At 41.2% G+C, this 27,539-nt stretch overlaps 1 protein-coding gene and 1 long non-coding RNA gene across 5 annotated transcripts in view; one reads left to right on the forward strand and one right to left on the reverse strand.

Moving 5' to 3' along the window:
• BMPR2 (bone morphogenetic protein receptor type 2) overlaps positions 1–20,310 on the reverse strand; it is a 107,727-nt gene extending 87,417 nt beyond the window's left edge. For all 4 annotated transcript variants that reach the window (XM_051786832.1, XM_051786831.1, XM_051786834.1 and 1 more), the window contains exon 1: positions 19,321–20,310. In XM_051786832.1, the coding sequence (XP_051642792.1) occupies positions 19,321–19,396 (76 nt within the window). In that variant the 5' untranslated portion in view covers positions 19,397–20,310. The remainder of the gene's footprint in view (positions 1–19,320) is intronic.
• Positions 20,311–20,319: 9 nt separating this feature from the next.
• Positions 20,320–25,641, forward strand: LOC127470881 (uncharacterized). The gene is made up of 3 exons (XR_007904439.1): positions 20,320–20,520; positions 25,095–25,216; positions 25,305–25,641. It is a non-coding gene; the product is annotated as an uncharacterized LOC127470881 (long non-coding RNA).
• Positions 25,642–27,539: the final 1,898 nt, after the last annotated feature.

Here is a 27,539-nt window from a genome sequence, read left to right on the forward strand (position 1 = left end):
CTCATGCCCAGGGAAAACCATCTCAAGGCAATTAAGAAACATCAAACCTCTTGCTGGCTCCATTAGAAAACTACATTGCTCCATGCAGGCCCTCAAAACCATGGGAGGTGTAATAAGGTCCCTCATGCATGCCAGCCAGCTGCTCATAGTCACCTGCACAAGCTGTTAAAGTGTTGTCTTCACAAGAGGAACCACCACAAACATCCACTTCTCCTCTAAAGGCCTTCAGAACAATCTTTCTTATATAAAACTAGTTTTCAGATACACAATTTATTGCACTGAGATTGTCCCAGAGAGAGAACACAAAAATTTCTCTCCATTGGGATTCAAGGTTTTGTTATTTGAAAGCCTGATTGTAAAAAATCAGAGCATATGCAGCTCTGAAGAGGTGTTTGCTCGTGAATGGACCCATTAAAACCACTCACCTGAATACAAGTCCTCCTGCTTACAGAGCAGAAAACAAGCTGGAGCAGTCACTAGAATACTGTCCTCCACAGATGGTAACTTGTTTGAGAAGCACCAGGCGTGGGGACAAGCTGCAGAATAGCAGTGATGTGAATTCTTCTTCGTTAGATAATGGACTGCTTGCCTATCTTCAAAAAAATTTGCTAGGAGTTACAGATTTCTCCATGAAAACTCCATGAAATTACTGAGTACTGCATTGATTTCTTAAAATTTGCCAATAATGTTACAAGAACAAATTCAAGTAGAAAGAAAGTTTTCATCAGAATTGCAAAACAGTGGAAGACATGATTGTAATTCAGGTCAAATAGGTTATAAATATTTGCATTAATACACCAGGTCTGGTTTGTCATTGGCTTTTTATCACGACTCAGTTTTGTTAAACTGACCACCACAACAAGTATTCCTGTTCTAGTTTATCTTCACACTATTTCAGCTCAGCATGTTCATATACATAACCTGAAATTCAAGTTTTAGGATCTCTTCTAAACTAATTGCACTGTTAGCCACCTTTTCAATGTTAGTCAATTAAGGACAGCATTGAGGGACAGTTTGGTTGACATTATTTATATTTACTTACTTTAAATTGAGAGAGGAGGGAATAATTACATTTATTATAACCAAGCCTGGAACTCTGCCTGTAATTAAGGATCTGACACAACTTAGAAGAACTCCATTTTCAGTTGCTTAAGACATTTGCCAAACTATCAGTCAGGTCACAGATTTCACAGAGCAAGCCTTTTTCTACCATTTTACTTACAAGTGAAAAACAGATTCTGTTAAAACGATGTTGTCATGCCTGAGAATAAGACGAGAAAAAATAGGCTGTGAAGTCCATACTAAAATACTTTTTTAAAGTATTCTGTTGACGAATTCTAAACGTGGAAGAAGCTGAATTTAAGCTGTGGCAGACGGGCTGCCTCATACCAAGGGTGTGGCTCCTGGTTGGTTTGCGGCGAGCTCTTTTTTTCTTGTGGGGAAGTGGAAGGGGAACAGAGAGAGGATTGCTCATTTTCTTGACAAAGTACCAAAATTATAAGCCTCTGAAAAACTTCAGAAGAGGTTGTTAGTTTGGAAACTCAATTTTTGACAGACCAGCAGCAGTGAACATGCTCTACAGTCTCTCTAGGACATGGGATTGTTGTGCATGCTGCTTCCATGGGCAGATAAAAATCTGCTGCTTTATGAATGAGCTGAGGTGAACTTAGCTTCAGCTCCTCCTCCAGCAGCTAAGCACCTATTCTGGTAAAGCTGGAACTAAAACACAGTTCTCTCCTAATCTCAAGCACAAAAAATAGTAAAACCCCCAAAATATTAAGAACTCTGGTATGGGAAAGGCAGTGGAAAGACAAAACACGGGCCAGTGGAGAAAGCAGCAGTGAAGTGGACAAAAGCAAAGGAGGTCAAAACCAAATGAAAAGACCAAAAGCCAGAGAGAAGATGCAACTGAAACAGAGAAAAGAAAGTCTGGAAATGTTTGTGGCCTCCAATAAAGAGCAACTCTGCTTTGTAGAAGCAGCTTTTTATTTTTCCCCTTCCCCTGCTCACCCTCCAGATCCCTGGCATTTATTTTATGATTCTGGTCACAATGTTGTGCCTAGGAAAAAAATGTTATTGTGGCAAGAAACTAGGAAATAAACTGCTAGGTTCAAAGCAAGAGATCTTTTTAATAACATCTTGTTTTCGATATATAAAGTTTTAGGTTTGTGGTTGTTTGTTTGTTGGGTTTTTTTTAATTAATTTTTTCCTATCTTATTGCAGGAAGCTCTCACCAGGGTATCTGGTGCTAGATTGCATATTTGTATTCAGTAGTATTTAGAGAATTACATCAACAAATAAAAATGGTAAGATACCTTGTATTTTAATTAATTAGTTCACTGCAGATTCCTCTGTGTTTGGTGCCAAACAAGGCTACATACAAGGGAAACAGACCTAAAAGAAGGAACATGTTCATACTATGGCAGAGACAGATAATTACACACAGTGTGCACCTGTCAGGCTATCATCAAAAATCTACTCCTTAGATTTACTAAGAAATCTACAAAGACTTAAAGCAAAGAACAATTTCTTTCTGTCCAACCTTTTCCAGTACCTAACTCAAATGAATGTTTTTTCCATGTGCTTAAAGAGATCTTTATTCCTTGGCCCTTGTGAGGAGGATTCATTCTTCACACTTGCCTAGTGCTTCAGCCATTCAGTCACGGAGGAAAATTAGGAAGGAAAAAAGTTAATCTCCAATCATATTATAAGCATTCTTGCACCTCACTAAATTTTCTTGTGCTTAAAAGTACTAAAATATTGAAATAAACTTTTCTGTTACAGATCTCTTATCTTTTTCATTAATATAGTTTGAAATCTGCATCAAGTTAGCATGTTTCTCCCACAGCAAAGAAACTATAGCTCAGTGTCCATGGTTCTTTCATAATGGTTTTAATATGGCTTGGTAACTAGAGTATTCTAATTCAGGAATCTAATAACACTACATCCTCCTTTTTGGAACTTGGAACTGCTGGAACTCGGATGCTCAAAAGTTCCAACTGTCCAAAGATGACTCAAAATATTGTCTCCTAATTTCAAAGTCACTAATTTTAAGATCATAATCATCCTAAGCCCTCTCTCACATATATAAAAAACCTTAAGAAAAATTACAAAGCTCACTACTAGCAAAAGCAATGGCTGTTACAAATATGGAGGGAATGGAAATCAGTTGATTACAGGAAAAAAACCCAGCCACAACTATGTTAAAGTTTCATCATATATGTATATATTAAAATTCACCAAACAGCACTGAGAAATTGGCAATATCTGAGTAAATCCATATAATCTGTTTTTATTGATTCTCAGATGGTAGCCCACTGGATTCCCTCACACTAAACTCATTACTTGAGATGTGAAAAAATAATTGCTTCAGAAAAGGTTAACAGAAAACACTCTCAGGATTTCATATGTTCATTTAAAAGTCTTCTGAGCCTAGAAGTTTCTTAATATCTACAGGGAAGGCAGAGCTCAGAATAATTCTACATGTACTAAGGTTCATATTACCTCTTCTCTCTTCTACGGAGGCAGAACAGGCACTTGGAGAATACTGGACAGAAAAAAAGAAAAAAGTGAAAAATACAAAAGAAATACATAAATATGGGAAAAAAGGAAATGGAAGTAATTCCAACACTTTGCTGTTTTTTGCAATAAAAACCCCCAAGTATACTCACTGCCAAAAGAAAAGGGGAAAAAAAAGTCACATAGGGAACATTCGAGTTTACTGCAGCTTCTAAGAAAAGCAGTGAAAAGCATGTCAGAGTACAGACACTTGGAATTGCTAATTTAGATGCAGCTTAAGATTAGAAATTCACTTTCATCTAAAATAAGGAACACCCACCATGTGCCTACCAAATAAACACTTTTTTTGCTGCATTGTTAAAATACATTCAAGTAGTTGAGCAATTGTACATATTACCAAAAAACCCTATTTAATCATCTGTCCAGCTTTCTGAGCTGTTTATTAAACATCTCAGGGATAGCTCAATCAAGCAGACAAAGACCATGAGTAGATGATACAAAACAACAGATATTTGGAATCTGTGGCCTGCTTGGGATAACAAGTTGATGAAATTGAGTGCTCAGGAATGATGATAAAAATTCAGTTTAACTAAGCAGAATTCAAACGGCAGTAAAGATGAAAGGTAAAACACTCCCAAATATATTTCAAATGACAATGTTTTCTCTTTTGAACTGTATGTATTGAAGTGAAATAGAGCAGTTAACAGTGTTGAGAAATTAATAAACACATTTCTAAACCTTTTGGAAACAAAATTTTCTTTTAAAAGTGGTGTCTCTAATAGTTGCATGCTTTGCCACTTTTCACAACTTCTCTCTGTAGAGTAGCTTTAATTAGTACAACTGCTTCCACAACCAGCTTTCTACTATGAGATATCTCAAAACAGCATCAGTTTTGGATTGTAATGAAAGGATGGTGAAGTGGATGACAACGCACTGGGAGCCAGCAAACCAAATATCCGTTCCTCTTTGATGGTCACATGTTAAGCAGCAGCAAGACACTTCATCTCACTGTGGCCCTCCTTCTATCCATTGTCTATATAGGTTTTAACTTTCTGATGTTTTTGCACAGAGGCACTTGAGGCCCCAATGCCTTTTTTTTTTCTTTTAAACATCTGTACTGCAGTAATCAGTGGCGTGTGCAGAGCAAGTTCTCAAAACACAACTGGTGTTTCAGAACAGAACACCCAGGGAATGAGACTTGCCTCCACATCCCAAGAAAAAACAACATTTATAGCAACTCAGACAATTGTTTAGAGGTGGAAAGCAGCTATTTTTAACTATTCTGCTTAGTGGTTGCACTTAAGGGAGGCTCCCATTTCCTTTCTTCATCTTACGCAGCAGCCGTAACTACTATTTCCTTTTCCCTCAGCTGCTTTTACAAAACATCTGGGTTTGCAGCTTGCATGGATGCACTGTCTTCAATATCATCACAGGTTCAGAGCAAAAGCCAAATATTGCTTCCAAACCAAATTCTGCCCTGAAGGGCAGTAGGCAACTTTACCTTTGGATGCATCTATTTCTGTTCCAACACAGAAATAGCAAGCCTGAATTAGGCAGAGCCCTGAACATGAACCAGCAGGCCAGCCAGGGGATCCAGATTTAAGGTGCTGGTGTACAAGTAAGTGCAAAAGGGGACGCAGCCATCACACCAACAGATTTTGATTGTGCTGTTTAAGCACTGCTACTTGGTGTGATCACCTGCACTTGGGACACTTTAACTCAAGCACAGGAATCTGCAGAGACAGACAGCACCGTGTGAATTGTCAGCTCCTGACAGCCAAAAGCAAATATTTGGTGGATCACTGAAGAGGAATTTAGGAGCTTGACTCTAGGAGTATCATTGCTGAAACCCTAGTTAACTCTGACTCGCATTTAATCCTGTTTATTTTAAAGCTATGAGAGGTTTATTATCATATGCTAAAACAAGTCTTCTTCAGTCCTTAACAGAAATGGATAAATGCTACCATATGCCAGGTATGGGACATGAGAAAGGAACTTTGTCTTTTTCCTTACATGGAAACGCTTGAGATGAAGACAGTATTTGTATTCACATTTGTATACATTTGGTGAATAAAAACCGGAAGGATAGGAAGGGCAGAGCAAGCAAAGGCTACAGCAGTTCTAAGCTAACTTCCAAAGCTTGATCTCATCAGCCTTGCACAATACAATTCCAAACACGAAGATGAGAATTCAAAATAAATCTAGGAGAACTCCGAGGAAAGGTATCTGCTATCACACTAATGACTAGATACAGATCTCCAAGAGAGCATGATGATTTTCTTTTTGAACTGTCACACCCACCTGCCCCTGCCACACAGTAGTTGACAATGCTGAGAATAATTTTGGTTTTCTTCTACACACAGTGAAAAAATATATTACCAGCTTGTCTTTCAAAGGTCCTGGAACTCTTTAATAAAATTCACTATAGGAAAAATAGTTTGGAAATCTGTGGGACAGAACTCATGTATTCCTCAAGGACTGGAATAGGTCTGCACACAATTTTACCTTAACTGCCCTCTCCCCAAACCTTAACCAAAGCATATGATTCTTCTGAAAGCATTATTTAAATATATATCTCAAATCACTTCCTTAATTACTCACTCAAGCTCATGCATGTTTAAAAGTTCAGTGGATGAGCCACCTCTCCTGGGCTATACTGAGCTAAGTGTAGGTAGGCAATGACTGTCCTACACCGCCTCTAATCTCACCCCACTTCATTTCCCCCAAAACAAATTACACATTCACAGAGGATCTGTCCATCAAGATTCTCAGAGTTTGTGTTCTGCAAGACAATGAAAGTAGAAAGCTAAAGGATCCCCACTTTTTGAAAGCATACCAAAAGAGTTGGGAGAAGTTAAGCACTCCTTTAGGGAAGAATAAACTTCAGTCTTTTGCACTTCCTTTATGAATCCCAGTTGATCTGAGCACTTATCAAAGATCTCTTTTTAGTTACATGATACAGCTCATTTCTTTTCATTGAAGAGAAGAAATGCATAAAACAGCAATGTTCAAGTGGAAATAAAAACGTCTTGCTACAATAACTGAAATAAGGGCAATAAGTGAAAATTAAGAAGAGAGAATATTGAGAAAGAAGCATACATGAAGAACTACCTCTGAACTGGGGAATATAACATCCAAGGGGAAGAGAGAAGCAGGAAGGTCTGCAACTGCAAAAGTCTATTCTCTGCAAGAACTTAAAATTACCTCTTTTTTCACCATATGAGGCAGATACCCTGCAGAGAAAAATACTTTAAAGAACTGTCACAGTTAGGTACAAGGCAGCTGAATTAAGGTCAGACAGAGAGTTGCTATCATGACATTCTGGGTGTTTATAGGACTGATTTTATGTTTATTTTTAATGCTCTGCCTTTAGGTAATTCTGGTTTTGCTAGTGAAAACAAAACTGTAGAATTGTGCTCATTCTCTGCTAGATACATTTGCATCTTCCCTTCTTTAAATGCTCCATTTGCATCTTAATCTGCAGGATTATCATCTCCTGCTCAAGCAGAACAATTGACAAGGGAGAAGGAGTGATGTCCACAAAGCCAGATAACATAAAAAATTGAAATGACAGCGATAATTTATTTAACTTATGCTGCAGCAACTCTGCATGTGCACACTCGCAACGTCTTTCCCAAGAGCCATCTTAACACTTACTGCAGGTTAGGAGCATGCACATGGGCAATCAAAGCAAAGCAGTTAGCAAACTGGTTTCCATCTGAACTCATCCTGTTCCTTTACATCTCTTCGTTCAAGAGTTCTTAACATTGATCCTCAAGCTGCCACTGCTTGTGCCTCCTGTGCTATCAGGGGCATCTGCTATTCAACTCTTTGTCCTCACATCACCACGAAAACTTGAAAATACCTTTCCATGCTGTCCTCGGTAGCTCCCACATTTTTCCCCTCAGAAGTCCTCCCCAGGTAATTCTGGTAGTGTCTGCATAGAGATAGGGCTAACAAATCCAGCAGAACCATTTAAACTGGGCTCAGATTGGGCTACATCACACTCTACCTCTGAAATTTTGCTATGCCATCCCCTTTAATAAAATAAAATGCAATAAAAAATCCCTTTCCCTTTAAAAGTTGTTTGGAAAAGTCAAAGCTCACTGCATTACTGTTCAATTAAAGGGAGGTGAGGCTCTAGTCGTGTTTCCTAATACTTATTGCTATAAAAGTGCACTTCAAACTTCCTCCCACCTCAACTAGATAATGAGCTTTTCCTTCAATCAAATATAATTAACTGCACAGCAATTCATTAAACCGTTTCTTTCAAAAACCACCCCCCCTATGAAATGAGAAAGAAGCAACACTCTGCAATTCAAGCCGCAGCCTTTCAAGTGAAGACCCTTAACTCTAGGACGTGTATTGCCGGAGATAGCACTGAGCGCTCTGCTCGCCTTCCCGAGTACCCACCACAGCACATTCTTTAGCTGCAAGGTCACTTTTAAGAAGGTGATTAGCTTTCCTTGTTTGCTACAGGGTGAATGATGCTCTCGTGCCTGTCTAGACTGAGACTTGATGGAATGCAGTTACCTCTGCACCTCGTACCCCCACACCTCGCGGAAGTGAAGCAACCCCAGTGTTATCAATTAAGCACTGAAACGAGCTGCTTTCTGTAATTGCCACAAAGGAATTTACTATCAGATTCCATCGCATACGTCAGCCTCATGTGCTATTAAATATTTCAGCTAAATGTAATAACTGTTTGTATGTGGTATTCCCAGATTTTAAACTATTTAGTTGCAGTTATATGTTGAAAGCACATGTCGGTGACATAAAGGTAAACTCATTACATGCTTATCTTAAGCATCCTAAAAAGAATAACAAAGCTAAGGGTGGAGAAGGGTGGGCAAATCTAGGAAAGAATCAAGACACAAATACCTTGTTCTGTAATAACACTGGTAAACATCCAGCCAGGATGTCTAGTTTTATCTGGAGAAGAAAGGATATTGCAATAGGCTTACTTCTCAGTGTTTCCTGGTAGTCTCACTAAAATGCCTGATCTCCAAAATCTGTGTCAAGTTCAAAGAACTAACTGTAAATTTGAACAGAAGAATAAAGCATTCAGAACACTGGAATATTAAAAAGGCTGGTGGGATTACAACAGCACCTTGTATAATAAGAATCTGAAAACAAAATATAACTGTACTGAACTTCACTGTCCCAAAGCGGTTCAGGGTTTAAGCTTATAGCATGAACACAAAACTATGTGAAAAAAGCAATGCTGAGAGGCTCATTACTAGCATCACATCAGCACAGAAGGGGAAAAATTACTTATTTAAATTTCCATTCAAGTACAGAACATTCACATAAATTTTCGTTTTCCCCCTCAGTAATCAGATACGGAAGACAAGCTAGTTGATACAGTAAGAAAGTTCGGTATTTTAGAATTATCTTGATTTATCTTTAATTAGAAGCCTGTCGATATCTTTGGGGGTTTATTTTGCATTATATGCATGAACATATTGCAGGAAGTCTGGAAGTGATATATAACAGCATCGTTAAATGTATGTTGAATCATGATGTCTGAAAACTACGGGTTTAACTACATTTGAAGATTTGAACTTGGCAGAAAAGATACCATATGCACAACAAATACATGAAACCTGCCACCAAAGAGGAGCCTTATCTCTTCTTGCTAGCAGTAAAGCAACATTAAAACATAGGTACTTATTTGTAAAGCCCCATAGCCATTCAATCACTTATATTAAGCCCTAGTTTTCACAAATATTTAACAAAAATCTTATGGAAGGTAAACCCTAACCAAATAAAAGGAGGCAAAATCATAAAAAGGACTGAGATTCTAAGCAAATTCTTGTTTCAGTTAGTACAGCTGTGGATTACTCAAACTCCCTGCAAAAACATGCTCGGTAAAGTTTTGCATTATTTGCCACATAAACCCATTTTTTAGAAGTCAAAATTTTGGTTTTCATCTGTTTCTTTACACTCCCAGCAGTTCAAACAAAAACCTGTTGCTGCTCTGTTGTTGAGCACTGGCCACACACAGTGCAGTTCAGACAGAATTCTGAGGGACATATTCTAGATTTACTGACAATTTCAGATGCCTTCTTAGCTACTGCAAGCTTCTTTCTGAAACGGGATATACAGAAGGAGAAGGGTGCAATGCACATTGCCCTGTGTGCTACACACAATTCACTATTCTTCACAATCACTCCCTCGGTTTTTAATGAGAACCTTAATTAACTGTAGAGCTTTTTTACTTTTCCACCTATCTTCCCTCGTTATTGGATCACAACTCTGTTCCCAGTTTTGTTGCCACATCAAAAGCCCATTTTTTTTATTTTTCTGCATGCCCTATTATGTTCTCAGTTCAGCTCTTTTGTTACTGACCCTTCTCCCACTCTTCCAAAACCGGTCAAGAAAATCAAGTTGTTGGCCAAGATATCACTTTGACAATATCTGCCTCCTTTTGCAGACCTTCACTTCTTCAAGCTGAAAGACTGTTTTGATGACTGCTTCAAAGCACATAACATTTCAATAGTTGTTTTCACATTTAACTCTTCCACTCCTCAAGAGGGCCCAATTCAACATCCCTTTTAGCGTATCCCCTCTTAAACACCTCTAGATTTCCTCAGTGAAGTGACTCCTGCTCAGAATATTCTTACCAGTCTCATATATTACGGCACCACTTATTATTCAAGTGTCTTAGGACCTCACTAATTTTTTTTCCCTGCACACTAAAAAGTGAGAGAAAAAATATTCTTACATTCCTAAAGTGAAACCACAAAGTTGTTTGAGTTGTATCATTATTGTATCACTAGTCTTCCTTCTTCACACCTTCTCTCCATTTTTAAAATTCATTTACTATGTCATGTCCTATATGGACTGTGTATTCCTGTGCCCAAAGGCCACATTTTCAAATTTTAAGTAGTGTTATATAGTCTGCATACAGATTAGTAAAATAATAATTGGGGGTTATTTGTTTTGGACACAATTCTATTCCGCTATTTCTTAAAATAAGGGAAGCTGAATTTGCTGACAGCTTCATTATTTCTCTGACAGGAAACAATACAAGCAAAGAAAGTCTCTCTATTTGCCACTTTCAATATTTCTAAGTCTATATGGAATAGTTCAGGAAAAATATTTACTAGATTTAAAATTCTTAGCTAAAACAATGTGAAACAACTGTGACCAAATAATTGTGTTCTGCTGCAAAAGCATTAACTACTACAGATTAAATTTAACTAAAATTTAATTAGGCCAGATTCATCTTAGCATAACTAAAAGAGAAATTATTTAACAGGTCCTGATAGAATCTGAATGTAATTAATAAGTGTAAAGTTTACCCATCATACAAAATAAGTCATTTTTAAGGAGTTTTTGGAAACTAAGAACACCATGCAAACACAAATTTGCCAGTATTAAAATATTAGAGTTCAGCAGTGGAAGCATATTGGTATGCTTGAATTTTGGTAACATAGTGAGTATATAAGGATATGTACACATACAGACACACACATACATACATATATGTATGTATTACAATTTACAAGTCATCTTCACTGTATCTGTGCAATACACACTAGAATTGGGTATCTGCATGTGTTCCATATAAAAAAAGTTTACAGAGATCCAAATACTGCTACAGTGGGCACGAGGAATGATTTATCCTACTGCTTCCACATCTTCTTTCACTCATTTAGATTCACTGAGTCATTCATCCCTGCCTGCAAAGCCGAATAAGAATAGCACAGAACGCTGGAACGAGTTCTTCCACTTCTCAGGGAGTCCTATTCCAACAGCAGGAGGAAGCCCAGCGAGACAGGAGTGTGCACCCTGCTCTCCTGTCCCCGGCAGAGCCCAGGACTGGCTATTTCAATCCTGGCAGCTGCTCAGGCTACAGCTCCCTGGCCTGGGCCATTACAGAGGGAAATGCAGGAAAAGAACTTCAAACATGCAAACAGAAGAAACCGGCACCACAGTGGCATCCAGACGAGCTTCATTACAAGGTTCCTTTTAGCCTTCTCTGATTGCAATGAAATTATTTTAATACAGAAGGCTCGTTCTTGGGCTAAGTGCCTGCTTTGCATATACATGGCAGTGCCACTGTCTAGCTAAAAAGATAGGTGCTACAATTTTCCTACTACAAGCTTAGTTTTCTTCAGCTTAGTATACTGGCTCCACACGCCATGCATATCTCAGACAGCTAAATATAATAAAAATTTATATTTAAGAACTGGTAATCATTTAAAAAACCTCTAATTTTCAGCTAAGGTCTTTATCTGCAAATAAATATGGAAAAACAATTTCTAGTGTTTAGGTTTTAAACAGAAAAGGACTGACAAAAGTTCACAGCATACAGCACATTATCTATGTCCACACCGAGACTTTTGCAGCTTAGAAGGTACAGGGACACAAAGTCTCTCAACGAAATCAGCTTTACTGACTTTTCTGTGAAGGACAGCACCAGAAGGAAGGACCAATTTTCAAGTAGGTTCAGCAACAAACTAACTACAACAGAACCACTCCATCACTAACAAAAGCAAGCAATTTTTACAATGGACAACTAAACATACTGCTGTAAGATCATTTATTTATACAATCATTACTGTAGAAAACAGCTTTAATAGTAACAAAACCCACTATTTTCCCTGGTGACATGTTTGTCAAGTGTAACAAAAATTCAGAATAGCAAAGGATTGTGGATTAGTTTAAGTTATTGGAAAAATCTAATAAAGGTTCTCTAACATGGATGGTAGAGAGTAGGAGTATCTGCTGCTTTGGTTGCAGAAATAAAATGTTTTATTTCCAACAGAAACCAAACCATTCTGAGGAAGCCTCATAAGGCAAAAGCAAGAGCAGCAGAGCACGTTCAGTCAGTCATTCCTGTCACTGAACTACGGTAAAGCTTCTCACATCAGGTAAAGCTGACCTTTGTGACTTATGCAGAGGGAAGTGCTCTTCACGTCAAGAATTATGAGCTTGAGAGATGACACTGCCCACGCCCAGCACTTGGATATTAATTAAGTGCTGCATTCTCTAATGCATAAACTAAGGAGCCCAATTAACATACATGACCTTCGATCATACTTACAGGCATCTCACTACAAAAAAAAAAAAAAGCCTCTTACATATATTCTCTTACACTCCTCCTGCTCACAACTAAAAGAGAAAAACTATTATAGTAGAACAAGGAGCATAAATGTAGTATCAGCTTTTGGCTAAGCATAATAGCAAGAGCTGCTGTGCACCACTGTTAGCATTACCTTGCCCACTTGCTGTTGGCAGTCAGCACAGAAGATCAGAGGTTCCCTGTGCCACTGCCTGTGTCATTGTCTGCCATTTACTCCAGCCCAGAAGGTGACAGTACGTGCCTTTCCACTAGTCCTGCTTAAACAAATAATAAAACTATTCTTCATGCACTTCACAGATTGAAGCAAGTATAATACATAGCAAAAACATTAAAAGGGACCACAGGAAAAGTCTAAGTTACAGCACTGTTGAAAAGAAGATCATAAGAAAGCTTAATGTGTTGGATATCTGAACTACAGTGTATAGTAAAATCCAGTCTGAAAGTGTGAAAAAGAATGCATACCACGCAAGTTACTCATACACACCATGAAGTTCATAAGTGGATGATAGCCATTCAGTAAGGTCATCTGGGCATTGTTTTGCAAGCTCAGTCAAAAAAATTGGCTACTACATTGTCTCAGAAACACCAGTTGTTCCACAAGCAGTGAACTAATAGCCTAAAATTTGACCCTTGTCTCACACTTCTTAGTCAACTCCCATGCTTCCTACAAACGGGATCCCCCATTTTCCCCCAGGTCTCCTATGGCATGTCAAGTGAACAGAGGACAAAATATACTGTGCTTAGTCCAGAACAGTGTATGTACCAACACACTTGCCAGCACCTCTGCACTGACTGGGCAGCCAGGTAATCTCAGAGGATTACCTGAGCTGAGTTCTGCTCCTCTTTCCCCTTGGGAAACCTCTATCTTGGGATTGTCTCCTCTATTAACTGAATAACTTTCACAAAAACAGTAGCAAATTAATCTTTCAAGACTTTAAGCATCTTTCACATCTGACTGAAATCAGCCAGCAGACTCAGAAGTGAGACATGGAGATGGAAGGGTTCACAGTAGTCAGTGACAGTCTTCTGTGTCCATAGTGCCTATTTTTACTTCCTTTTCTCATAGGAAAAATAAACCAAAGAGAAAATACAGAGTACTGAGAGATGCAGAAGGTAGACACATTTAGAGTTCAAAACAAAAAATGTGATTTGATGCAAACTCAAGAAGGTAATTCACAAAACTGACACATCCCAGTGACTTGGAACAAAATGTCATCACCACCCAAAAGCCTGCAGTTTCCAAACTTACAAAACTGAGAGGAGGTAAAGGTAAAGGCAGCATCTAAATGACTGGGTCTCTCATTCATTCTCACAAAAGGGAACAGAAATCTTCAAAACTGCTACCTACAACTATACTTTCTTTCTCTCTCCGCTGCAAAAGCTTCATTCCATTCATTCTCCAAACAAGTCTGACAGAAGTTTAGACGCTATCTCTGTCTGGCTGTCTAGTACTCCTTGGTTCTCATCCCACAGCAAACCAGATTGAATCCTTCATCCTTTCAAATCTCTCCTGTCTCAGCCTTTCTTCCTCCTCATCACACCCCCAGACTGACCTCTCCTATCAGATCCACTTCTGCTGCTCAGCCAAGCTTCCAGCTCTGCAATTAGCAGATTAACAGACCCCTTGAGTCAGGAAAGCATCATCAGAAACTGAAATTTAGGAATAGCACAAGTTTTCAAAAACAGTTTTTGGAAATTGCAATAATTGCATTTTAAAACACTAATGGTCAACTCGAGGCTTCCATCAAAAATTCCTGTAGCCAAGCTCAAGACACTGGGCTTCAACACAGGAATATTGAGACTGATATTCCCTGGCAATTGTCTGTGTGTGTACTCCACACTACATGTTCAGGTGGATTGCCACATATTAATTAAGGCATATCTTAAACAATCTTGCATTAGAAAAGAAGGGAAAAAAAAAACTACTACTGTTGTATTATGAAAAACATGATGATAATTAAGCACTGTAACAGGACAGACTACCTAGATAGCCTGTGAAATCCCTCTTCACCGGAGATTTTAGAGGTGTTAGACAGACATTATTATCTGTGCTTACAAAACCAGACCATGGAGGAAACAGAGAAGTCACTTCCAGCCTTATATTTCTATGAACGTATGTTTCAGAGAAAAAAAAAGAAAAAGGAAAAAAAACCCACCCCCAAACAAATAAAAAAAGCAAGCAAACAAACAACAACAACAAAACAATAAAAACCACCCCACAGAAATCAGTTTGCATACTGAAATGTCAGTCTTTTGGAAAACAGTTCTTGTATTTCACTTATTTTTAAAATTCAAATTCAAGCAGTGAGTAGCTCCACTAAGTCTACAAGCTTAATAAAATTAATACTTGCTGCCTGTAAGCTATGCACAGATTCCAGTCCTACCCAACACAAAGCATCACCCAGCCCGTTTTATTCAGGGCATAAACATTTTGTTCCAAATGAAACTTTACACTCAACTCACAGCCCTGGTATAAAGTTAGGGTCTGCCCAGAAAATGACAGCACATTTTCATGGCACAGCCAGACTGAGTCCAAACACAATACAGCTCCAGTGCCATGCACTCTGCTGTTAGGAATAAAACATTTCTGAAGAACCCAACACAGCAACTTTCACGTCTTTTCGGTGAGAAAGGCAGAGGAGAGTGGTATCTGCCAAGGAAACAATGCCACTGACTACACAGACTACTGAGAAATACTTAAAGGAGTATAAAAAGGAGGGGGGACAACAATGTAAAAGTCAACAAATTATTTTTTAGAGAAATAAGTGCTAGAGAGGTGCTATCAAAACAACCACCTCAACAAACTTCACCATAGGAATATTTATAAGAGACACAGTTATGCTTCCCTCTCTGTCCAGAGTGAAGTGAGGTTTGCCTGCCTTCACCAGAGAAGGGCAGGCAGACAATTCAGCCAGCCTTTTAAATGTGGTTCCTTTGAGGGCAGAACCATTCACACTGAAGTGAGGCATCTGTGCAGTGTCTCAGGGCTTGAAATTTGGGTTCAACAAATGAGCACAGCTTCCATTTCCTCACAGGCTGTGCCCACACTGCATGGAGCAGTACCCAAGCACTGAAGTTTGCTTGGGAACTGGAAGCAGCTTAGCTGGAATATCAGAGAGGTTCACACAGGCTGATACACCTAATGGAAAATGGGCTCCTCTCAGCGAGGTGAATGGTTCTGTGCAGGATCCTGGGCTTTCTTTACACAAGTAGGCAGCTAATGAAGCCTGAGTCTGGCACACAGGCTGTGCTTCTATGTGAGGTTATCCACCAGGCATGCCAGTGTGCTCCCCAAGAAAACAGCTTTGTTTCCATCTCCTAGGTTAGTATTTCTGAGACAGCTCCCAAGACAAACCGAAAAATAAATTTAATTTTTAGATTTCATCTGAATAAGCCATAAACAGTGGGCATAGCTTTAGTAAATAAGTAGAAATTGGGGTGCAGACAGGTTTAAAAAAACCACTTTTATACACAAGATGCATAGAGTCAGTAATTCAAAACACTGAATTAGAAGAACTGAGTTGGATGGCTAAAGGAGGTTTTTCCTCATGTCACACAATTCATATTTCAAAAAAATTATGTTGAGATACTAAAGTAACTTTAACTGGCAAGACAGAATTAGATAAAGATGCTTCTGCTCACTCATTTTGATTAATAATTAAAATGATCATTAAAAAAAAATATTTCAATCTCTATCCAATCCCTTACACACTTTAATTTTTACAGCCCTGATGAACCACACAGACATAGATTTATGGAAATATTCCCAAAGATAAAACCATATTCTGTTTGCTTTAATTTTCACGTTATACTTCCCACAAATAATTCACACATTAGACAATGGAATGCTGTCTACCCTGGACATGTATAAAGAAGGAAAAGTGGTTCAGTATTGCATATCACAGAACGCAAGCAAGTGAAATGAGGAACGATTATATCTTTAATATCTGGTCCGTATGAACACCCAAACAAAATTCTTTGGCAATACTGGGGAAGAGCTCAACCACCACACCACCTCTTCAGGCACAAACCCCCATGATTAACACATCAGAATACTCTACAATTTATAGGCACATAAATAGTTCTCACAGTTCTAAGAAAAAGACTTAGAAGTAGGTATTTCAAATAATTTGAGAAATAAAGAACAAAGTGGCACAAACCATTTTTGTCCAATACTACTTTTTAAACCTCTGCCTAAGACTATTATCAGTAAAATGTCCTCACTGTAGCATTTCTCTTTACAAGGACTATTACATGAGTTAAACACAGACCTACCAGATAACTGTTAAGATCTGTATTTTATGAAGGAAGTCAGTATTATTTTCCTCCTAATAATCAGCAAATATTAATGAATCTAGAGCTAGTTTTTTATTTTATCTTCAATTACAAAAGTGAAGGAAGAACCACCTTCTTTCTTCATTCATATTCTAGATTATGAGTGGAACTATCATCTCCAGCCCCACTGTAAGATTTTTTTTTCTGGTCATCCCATTTATGCATCTTTTCATCTTCCCTTTCCTGTCCATACTAAGCCCAGGTCCTTGTGGAGCTCTCTACAAAGAGGTCCAGATATTATCCTCCAGACAGAAACTTAAAAACCTGTTATGAAAATACTTTCCCTCTGATGTCATGATTTTGCATTTATAAACACTCAATTCTATACACTGTTGAGATATAGTATCCATTCACTAATCAGAAGTAAGAATTAATAGGGGGTTTCAAAGCTACAAAGGCAGCATTTTCACTCTGATGGGAGCATACAGTTCATACTTTGGGGGAGGGGAAGAGAAGAAAGAGTGTTGGCTCTTTCATGAACATAAAAGGGCAGAATTACACATTAGTGTAGCTTCCCCATGTATAGACATTTTTTTCTGAAATGCAGTGTAAACTTAAAATCCACCATTAAAATCTTTAACTACAGTTCAAATCATCCATGTAATTACTCTTACAGACGATTATGACCAAGGTTTTTTAAAACTAGAATTGTTAAAACTGCACAATTAAGAAATAAATCACAATGGGAAAATAGGATCCTATTCACAAAACAACCAACCAAGCTGGCATCGTTAATACCCTTTCAGAAAGGTAAAAACCAGACCCGAAATACTGGGAACGCTGTTGCCAGGTCAGAATTGAGGTGAATTGGCAAAACCGCGCAGATGGGCTCCTACCGCACCTGCCCAGCCCTTGGCCTGGTACAAATGCGTACTCGCTCCTTCAGTAACCCTTCTCCTTCATCAGGGCATTGAAGTTTTCACAAAGGGGAAAAAAAGCCCACACTTTTTAAAAAATACATCTGAAAGAAAAGTGGAGATGCTGGGCATTCTTGATTCACGTGTGCTTTAAAAACCAAGATTTTTGACCTTCAGAAGTCCCTTCCCCCAGCTAAAGAAAAAGAAAAGGGAAAAAAAAATAAAAACACTCCTCAGAAACTACCACAGAGAGACGCTGCAGACATCAATCTAAAATAATGGCAGTCAAAGGTCAGGATGATATAGGCAACATCAAGCTTTTCATTTAAATATCTTCCTGAAAGAGACCTCTTAATAAGCAGAAGCAAGAAAATCAGGGACTATCCAGTCAGTGATGAAAAAAAGTCTTTTACAGGATTTTCCTAATAATGACACCAAGTATCTTCAACTTTGACAAATAAATTTCAAGACCTCACTGAAATATAATATGCAAACTACCATCAGCTTGTTGGGTTATCTTAGCAAGATTCAGCAATTTTTTAAACGAAGATTCACTTATGAACTATACACAGCAGATTACAAAATAACACTAAAAAAAGCAAGCACTGCAAATTGGATCTCGATCGGTAAAACGACACAAAAGTCGTAGTAATCTTCCAAAACTGCTGGAAAACAAACGCATACTGCAAGAACAATTGGTATTACTGCCTAACAAAGCTGGGTAACACTCAGAAGGCTCCAACATGCTAATCTGTCACCGTGACAGAAAAGCAAAAGATGCCAGACCAATACACATCCCTCTTCCAGTACCCTACATATCTAACACTGAGCTTCCGAACCCAATAAAAAATAGGACTAGAGTGTCCAAAAATATGAGCAAGGATGCTCTTAGCATATCTGCTCCCAACTTCTTGTTATTAAAAAAAGAGTACTCTTCAAGATTTGTCAGCATTCCTCAACAGCGTTTTGTATTATTGTTCTACAATCACAGCTACATTTTTGCTTCAGATCTCTCCTCCAAGAAAAAAAAAATTACACATTACAGTAAGTCTGTTATAAAAGTGAAGCACATGTTTAAGGCCCATAGAAGCACCGATGCTGATAAAATTAAAAATGGCTGTGCCCGAAGATCCCACAGCAAAAACAGGCACAGCTCCGCTGCAGATTAAAATATATATTAAAAATTCCCGCATTACCTTACAAAGGGCGAGGTATGCAAAACAAAAAGATTATATATATTTCCAAAACTGAAGTAAGTTATTAGACAAGAGATGCAGATCTAGGCAAAGCATACTTCTTCAGTGCAGGTCGAGCTCATTTACACAATAAAGCAGCATTTTATTCCCCGAGACACTGAACGTATCGGGATTTCAAAACTTTTATCAGGCTTCGCCGCTGAAATAGATGCACACCGCTCTGTAAGGAGAGGAGACACGGATGTGCCCAAATACCAGCGGACCCCACCCCCTTCCCGCTGCCAAAATGGCCAGTTCGTTCCACCCGGTGGCTACTCACCAGCCGCAGTGCCGAGCAGCAGGGTGGCACTGGAGAGCAGGAGCACCAGCACAAGGTGCTGCAGTGAGGCAGGCATACCTGGGCAAGCCACGGTTCGAACCAGGAGGAGGAGAAAAAAAAAAGGGGGGGAGGAGGGGTAAAAACCCCAAAAACCCGACGAGAGGAAATTCCTCCTGCTTTCACACAGCCTTCCTCAACTCTCTCGGTTTACAATCCCGCCTGGAAGGGCAAATGGCAGATGAGGGGAGCCGTCTTCGCTCTTACTCCATTACAGCCGCCTGCCTTCATGCCTGGGGCGCCGGCAGCGCTCGGCGGACACGGGGGAAGCGCCTGGCTCTGCCTCCCAGCCCCGAGGCATCTCCCCCGCCGGGGAGGACGGCGGCACGCTCCCGACCCCGCTGGGAACCGGGCTATTTCCCACGCAGCTTCACGACATCGAAGAAAGAGCCCGGTTGGGAAGGGAACATATCCAGACGCGCCCACAGCGGTGTCAGTCAGCGCGGCCCCCGCGGGCTGGCCCGGGCACGGAGAGCGAGCTACGGGCTCACGGCGGCGCCGCGTCCCATCCCGGCAAAGGTCTCTGTCCTCTGGCCGCCCCTCCTCGCTGCCTCACGCTCCGGGGAAGGCGGCGGCGAGACCCCCCGCTCTCACGGCGAGGGCTGCGGCTGCATCCCGGCCCATCTGCCTCCCGCGCCGGGCGGGCTCCTCCGCGCTGCCCCGGCCCCCGCCGCAGCACCGACGCCACCCCCGGCCACCCCGACAAAGGTGGGGCCCGGGGCGGCGAGGCCCCTCCTCGGCGTCTCCAGCTGCGAGCGCACCCGGCTGCTCTCCGCGGGCGAAGGCCCTTCCCCTCCGCCGCCGCCCGCCCCGAGTTTCCACAGCGCCGGGCAGCCCGGCCCGGCCTCCTCCCTCCGGTCTCGGCTCAGCCTCTCCGCGCTGCCAGCGCCTTCCTCCCCCCGCGCCGGGCTCGCCGGCGAGGGGCCGCTCCGCCTCCTTCCCCTGCCCGCCGCCGGCTGCGGGTGGGAGCCGAGCGAGGGCCGGAGCTCCGCCGCCGCCCGCGCCCCCTCTCGCCCGCCCGCCCCAACAGCACGGGCAGCTCCAGACACAAAGGGGAGTCGCTGCCGCCGCCGGCCCGGGCGCCCGTCCCGCCGCGCCGCCCCCGCCGCCCGGCCCCGCCCCGCACCATAGAGGTGGCTCCAGGTAGGCAGAGCGGGGCCGCCCGGGCGGAGCTCCGCCGGGCTGCGGGAGGGGGCGCGGGGCTCCGGGCGCCGCCGGGGCCGAGGGCACCGCCTCGGGAAGGGGAGTTGGGACCCAGCGGCGGCTCCGTGAGAGGGGAAAGGCCTCGGCGGACCTTCCCGGGAAGGCCGCGGGAAGGCGGCGAACGGCCCCCCCAGGCAGCCTGTCTGTCAGAGAGGCTGTCAGCAGGGAGGCGTGAGCTCGGGAATCACAAAAACCGCCTGTAACAAGAAAAAAGTGTTTAGCAGACTCTGAGATTGCATCAGCTTTGAACTCCGTGGCCTGCCTGTCAGACACCCCGGAGCTTCTGTCTCGACCTCTAGTTCAAGCCCCCGTTATCTTTGTGAGCTCCGCTACAAGCACTGGCCATACCACCTACTGCTCTCCCTCTGGGAACCCTGGCAAGTCACAGAATAAATGGGGTTGGAAAGGCCTCTGGGATCATCGAGTCCAACCTGGGACCGAATATCACCATGTCAATTAGACCATGGCACTAAAGTGCCATGTCCAGTCTTGCCTTAAACACCTCCAGGGACAGTGATTCCACCACCTCCCTGAGCAGCCCATCCCAATATCTAATCACCCTGTCTGTGAAGAATTTCTTACTAATGTCCAACATACATAAAGTCCACTCAGATCATACAGCTTCAGCCACCTGACTCTCCCAAGCAAAAGCGTTATCTGCTTCTTAAATTAAAGAGATTTTATGATTTCAAAACAAAGATAAACTCAGCCCACTGTGCTGTTTGTATGCTTTAACCTTTGCTATATTGCACAGGACTAAAGAGATAAATTGAGCCAGCAGCTGATGGGAGAGCTGTGACTGGAACGTGCTGTCTGATGTTCTGGCCTAGCGAGGCTCTTTCAAACAAGTTTTACCGGCTGTAGCATAGAAGAAAGTTCTAAAGAACACCCTGCACACAGAAAGCACCTTCATATATGGGCTTCACCAAAGGTTTGATTATGGGAAGTGCTTCTCTGTGCCAAAATTCCTACACCAGTTCCAAGAATGGCATACAAGGAATAGAAATTCAAAAATCCAATTCCACACCTCAAAATATTAAATGCTACTACATAAAATTTTGTAGTTGCAAGTAAGAGTTACAATTTTAGTGATAATAAAAGGTTTTGGCATAACTATTCCTCCTCACAAGCCATAAGAGGTGAAATAGATGTAATCTGATTCTTTCATCATCAAGAAAATTAGTAAATAAATTCTAATAGCATTTTTGTCATTGTGATGCTTAGGCCAGAGAGCACGTTCTTTGACATTCCTAGGGTCAAGGTGAATTTATATGGGTGATAGTTATAAAAATGTTTTTGAAAGTTTTCTACAATATCTTCACTTCCAATCTATGCAGATCTAACATGGATATTGGTGAGAGACAATAAAATATAGAATCCCAGATTGTAATTTGTATTGCCACTTTCCAGAATTGCAACCACATGTTAACCACAGTATCCTTCCTGTTATTTGTGGAATGTGAACTGTCAAGAAATAACCTTTAAAAGCAAAAAAAAAAAAAAAAAAAAAAAAAAACCAAACCAAAACCAACAACCAGAACAATTTTACCTCCAAGAGAGGAAAAAAAACCCCACACATTAAGTATTTTTTGCAGGCCCAAAATCCAGAGTTCTTTTCTGGTTCAGAAAAGACACCAAACTATGCAACACACCTTCTGCCCAGCTGAACCTGCCAATAAAAGAAGCGAGATCTACTTTGTTCAGAGAAAACAAGAACCTAACTATGTGTGGGTTGTACAGCGCTTTCCCTGTTTAGATGGTAAAAGAAAATTACTGTAATTGTTTATGACATGTATGAAAACCTGCTCACCCTGAAATAAATGACAGAAGTCTCACTTGTTTTAATGGTTCTAGTTTTGGCTTATCAATTAATACCAGGAATTGTTGTCCACAAGAAATTGTACAAAAACATATATTCTGCCTTAAAATATCTTTCTTTTTTTCTCGCCACAAAATGGATTGGATTTTTGTTCCGTGTTTTTCCTGAAAAGAAGGAACAAGACATGCCATTTTTACTACAATTATTTCCTCTTAGTTTCACAAAAACCCCAAGCCTGACCAAGAAAACACCCTCGTGAAGGCCGCGGGGGCTGTGAATCTGCTTCGCCTGAGCTTATATCAAGTCCTTGGACTAATCTCACAGACTTGCAATCCCAGCAGTTTGCAAGAATTTCCCCTCCTTCCCTAACCTATTCTGAATTTTGCAAAAGAACTTCTCTGCAAGGGCCAGGTCCCTCCCAGCCCGGTGTGGCTGTGAATGCCGCCAAGAGCCGCTGGCCACGCACTGATGCCAGGCTGCAGAGCCACTGCACCCCTGTTTCTCTGGGGCTGGCAGGGCCGAGGAGGGGCTGACCCCTCCTTCACCACATGGATGTAGAAAGCGATGGCTACTGTCTAAGCACAGAAGCAGCTTCCTTTTCCCACGGTGGTGAGAGGAAATCAGAGATCTAAACTGTCACACTCAGGCTCACCCATTGTTATGTGCTTGGACAAGAACATATTTATAATCCTTTCTGTGGTATTGTTTTATCTCTAAACTAGGATTTCACTAGCCTAATATCCAGCAACATCCAGTAAGACCTACAGAAAAGTACTCAGGATAATGAAAACTTGCAGAGCTGCAGCACAGTAAATCTGGTGCAGGTAAAAGTAGGAGAGAGACAAGAGAAAACATGTAAAATTTACCAAGATTTAAAAAACCCCCAACTTTCTGACTGAAGCACTGCATTTCCACCAAGAACAATGAAACAATACTATTGAACTTAACAGAGACAAGACTGTTAAAAAGTAATAGGAGGAGGAAAGACCTTAGAAAGTAGATGGTCTTTTGCAGCTGTTCCCAAGGCAGGCAGAGGCAAGGAGGACAGGAGGAGCACATGGGGCAGAGACAAGGAGGACAGTGGCAGAGGAGCCAGGGTATGGTGGCTGCGAGCTCCCAGAGATGTGAGTCAGATACAGAGCAGGGGACTTGTATGTTGCCCTCAGGCGAGGGAGCTCTGAGCAGAACAGCCTCATGCAGCACGCTGGGGCTGCCCTTTGCTTCAGAGAGACACTGAGAGCAGAATTACTGCTGATATGAAGCTCAGAAGTTTCCCCGCTGTCGGTCACACTGATGCAGACACAAACATATTGATATCACTTGCAAATTCAACACTGCACATAAGTGAAATTAAACATGTCCTTATTAGGAGCGTCTCCTTTAAACAACACACATCTTTATTTTTAACGAACTGGAATATGGGAAACTATTTTCATGCTACCAACAGAGTGTACCAGTCAGTGGTAATTAACAAAGAATGAAGAAAACCAAGGTGTACTACCAAACAGTAGCTTTAGTTCTATTTCTTTTCAGAAAACCCAGTGTTCAGGCACTTTAAAAAGATTTCTCAGGATAGGTTCACTGTTATCCAAGAGTTTTTCAGCGCTGACGCAACACAACTGTTATCATCGTTACGACTCAGGGGACTGTTCTTTTTGACAGGGCCTTTCAAGAAGTCAACAAATCAGTTTAAAACAAGCCATAAATTATATTTGGCTGCCCATCAGCTTGGCCGGAGTGTTCTCTCAGTGTTGGCGTAAGTGTTGGGGAAAGAATAGAACAACACAGTATAATATTTAGCTTTTAGGGGATATTTTGTTCCTAATTTAAAACCAAAGCGTCCCCCTAGCATTGACTCTGATGCATAAACATATGTTAGAACAGCAATCAAGATGTCCACAGACTTTCTTACAAATAAATACACCCGTTCTGGATCCTAAGTAATAGCTTAATAATTAATGGATTTGGTACAGGTCTCCACCGCAAATGCTGCCACTCATTGCTAAATTAGGGAATTGTCAGCAAGATCATCTCCCCAGTCTTGCCTCCTGTAACTGTATGTGGAGAGAGACATGATTCCTGATAGATAGGATCCAAGCCTTCTATAGCTCTCCAGATTATTATTAACATCCTGAATTGCAGCCAGAATGCGCCGAAAAGACAATACTGTCTACTTACAGTCTGCTGAGTTAGCAGCACAGCTTCAGCCAGTGCAGCCAAACAAGTAATCACACGCAGACGTCACTACCCTTGGAAGTATTCAGTTCCTTGTTTTATATAGTTTTTCCCATCAGTGTCCAATCTGAGGTGTTGCACAGAGGCATTAAGGCACCCCCATAAGTACCCTTGGAGTTAGAGGTCAGGGTGCCTGTGGGAAGACCATCGGTACAGGGAAGTGGGCACATGATATGCAGAAAGAAAAACAATGAAACCTCTGGTGACTTTCTCCATCATGGACATGTGTCCTTGGGAATAGGGAAAGACTCCCTGCCCTTTAGAGCCTCCCTGCAACCTACCAGCAGCACTTGCATTTTTGTCTGAATTATTGTTGGTTTCTGCTCCTTTTCCAGGGCTTGGTTTTGTCTTGGGAAAAAAGATTTCACAAAAGAGGGACTGAGGGACACCCAGCCATGATTGAAATCTCAGAAAAGTCCTTTGTGGGATAAAGTCAGTTTCCTTCTGTTTTTCCTGACAGGCAGGAAAAACACTATCCATGATGGTCAGTCTTCCCTGTCAAGATGCGAGAATGGCAAAACCTCATCACGTACCAGAGCAGGCTCTCATGCTCCCACTCCTACCATCAGCCTTAAGGAAATGGTAAATCAAATTCCCTTCCTCAGAGGGAATTAATTTCCCCCTTAGTCCCATTAAATAATCTGTGCCAGACATTACTTTTTGTCTTTAGACTCATAAAAGTCTATCTGAAGGCTGTTACGACTTCATTTTTCTTTGTCTCTGAAGCATAGAAAAGAGCACCAACTGTCAAGCTTTTGGGAAAAAACCCCACATTTGTGAGTATGAACTAGTGTTTTCAGTCCTGGGTTTTTCTAATTCTACCATGTTGTTGTCTATTCTACTGCAAGGTGAATCACACTGCAATGAAGTGACGACAGTCTTTGACATCACCATCCTATAACAGAAGTTTTGTGGCAGCTTTGTTTATCTTCTCATGGCAAACTTTTAATAAATTTAATGCAAAAATTAATCACACCACTTTTGTGGCGGTTCCCAGAAAGATCTATTTTGATATTTAACTTCTTTTGTTTCATGCTGGTCTCACATTTGCTGATTTTGGTATAGTGACTGGTTTCCTATGGGAAGCCCATAATTGCATGATCAAAGGTGTGAGGATCAAGCCTGGAAACAGAAGCAAGTGGGTGTGGGACAGGTAAGTCTTCGGTATACAGGGAGAAGGAGGAGGAAGGTGCACACTGTGGGATAAGCAAAGGGAATATTTTGTATCTAAAAGGATTACAATGAAATAGTTAATAGACATTTTTACATTTCACAATACAAGATATTTCTCTGTGATAATGAACTACCAACAGTGTTGGTAGGTAGCAGTTGCTGCCTTGTTTTACAGATAACACTGCTTAGTCTGTGGAAATCTTATCCCATTTTGGGGGTGGAGGTGAGAGAAACTTTCAAGATAGCTCTGAGAAGCACCTCCTACTTTGAATTAAGTCTGAAATCATATGTTAAAGGCCCTTTACAGGCTTCCTGAAATCTATTGGCTTATTCATCACAACATAAAATGGGAAATTTGCTGCAGGGTGTTTATCAGTTCAAAACATCACTTATTCATTAAATCCAACAATGGGCTTAGTCAGAAATAGAAATATAATGAGCTGTGTCGGAATCATCTCCTGGTCCGTAGCAGAGGGGTATGTCATCGCCACAGACCTGCAGGGTTTCATTCCTGAGAGCTACCTGAGCCTTCTCATACTCACGACAGGCGGCTGGGAACGGAGCTCACGGAATCTCCAACATACTCTCCTGCTGCTGTTACCTTTCTTTTTTCTTCTGGTTTCGGGTTTTTGGGTTTTTTTCCTTTTCTGTTGTTAGCTGGCATTTTTTAATCACTCACTACATGAGCTAGTTAGCAGTGCAAGCCAGGCTGGTTTTCAAAAGCCACTTTTTCTTTTTTGTTCTTTAATTTCTTACAGACAATTAGGATTAGACCTAAAAATATTTCTCCAATCGGCTCCATACTTCTAGCAGGAAGCTAATAAAAATGCCCTTTGAGAACAAAACGAAAGCCTGTGGTAAAGTAGGCCTGCACTCAGTTTGCCAAGGTGGAGGGCCAGAGGAAGTAGCCTCTGTATATGCTCATTGTTGGCCATCCTCGAACTCCACACCAGTTTAACAAGTGTCAGGCCTTCATCTAAAGGACAGAAGCAGCGTCTACAACATGAACTTTTTGCTTGTTATTTTAAATGACAGTGTGGAGGGAAAATCTTTTGCTCAAGCTTCTTACAACAGTTCCCCTTGGCAATGAGAAAGGAGGCATCAAATATGAACCCAACAGCACAGCTTATCAGGTTTTGTCTTCTCTTCCAAAGGCAAAAAGAAAGTGAAAACGCAGTTAGAATTGAAGCACCTTTTAACTCAGTGTTTGCTGCCACTGCAAGCATGGTGGCAGAGGGCCAACCACTCTCAGAGCCATTGCTCCCATTGCTGCTCTGAGTACACCTGTCCAGTGTTCCTCTCCTGCACTCAGCCAGTTCCAGGAACATCACCTGGAAGGTGATCACAAAGGAAGATACAAGTAAATTATTACCTTTTACTATACCAAACATGAAATTTATATCCCTTATGCTTCTGCCTGTAACACGACATCTGTTGCCTGAGGATTTTGAAAAATTTTTATCTGTGAAGAATTTTCCTTCACATCAAGAAATGAGTCAGTATCTCTGTATGGCCTGCTTGCCTCTCACAAATCAATCGGGAAACATAAGCCCAACTAAGTGCTTCCCCAAAGCATTCATCAGGAATCCTCTCCCTGAAGAGATACAGGCCAGACCACCGACTCCAGTCGGCACCAGTCCTGAGTTACTCAAGCACACAGCGACTGTTGATGGCACAGTTGCTCCCTGCACTGGCTACAGACATTTGAAATTGCAGAGGCCTAAAAGGCTTT

This window comes from Manacus candei, unplaced genomic scaffold, assembly GCF_025592945.1.
Source record: "Manacus candei isolate 608988 ecotype Guabito, Panama unplaced genomic scaffold, ASM2559294v1 h1tg000023l, whole genome shotgun sequence".
Lineage (NCBI taxonomy): Eukaryota > Metazoa > Chordata > Aves > Passeriformes > Pipridae > Manacus > Manacus candei.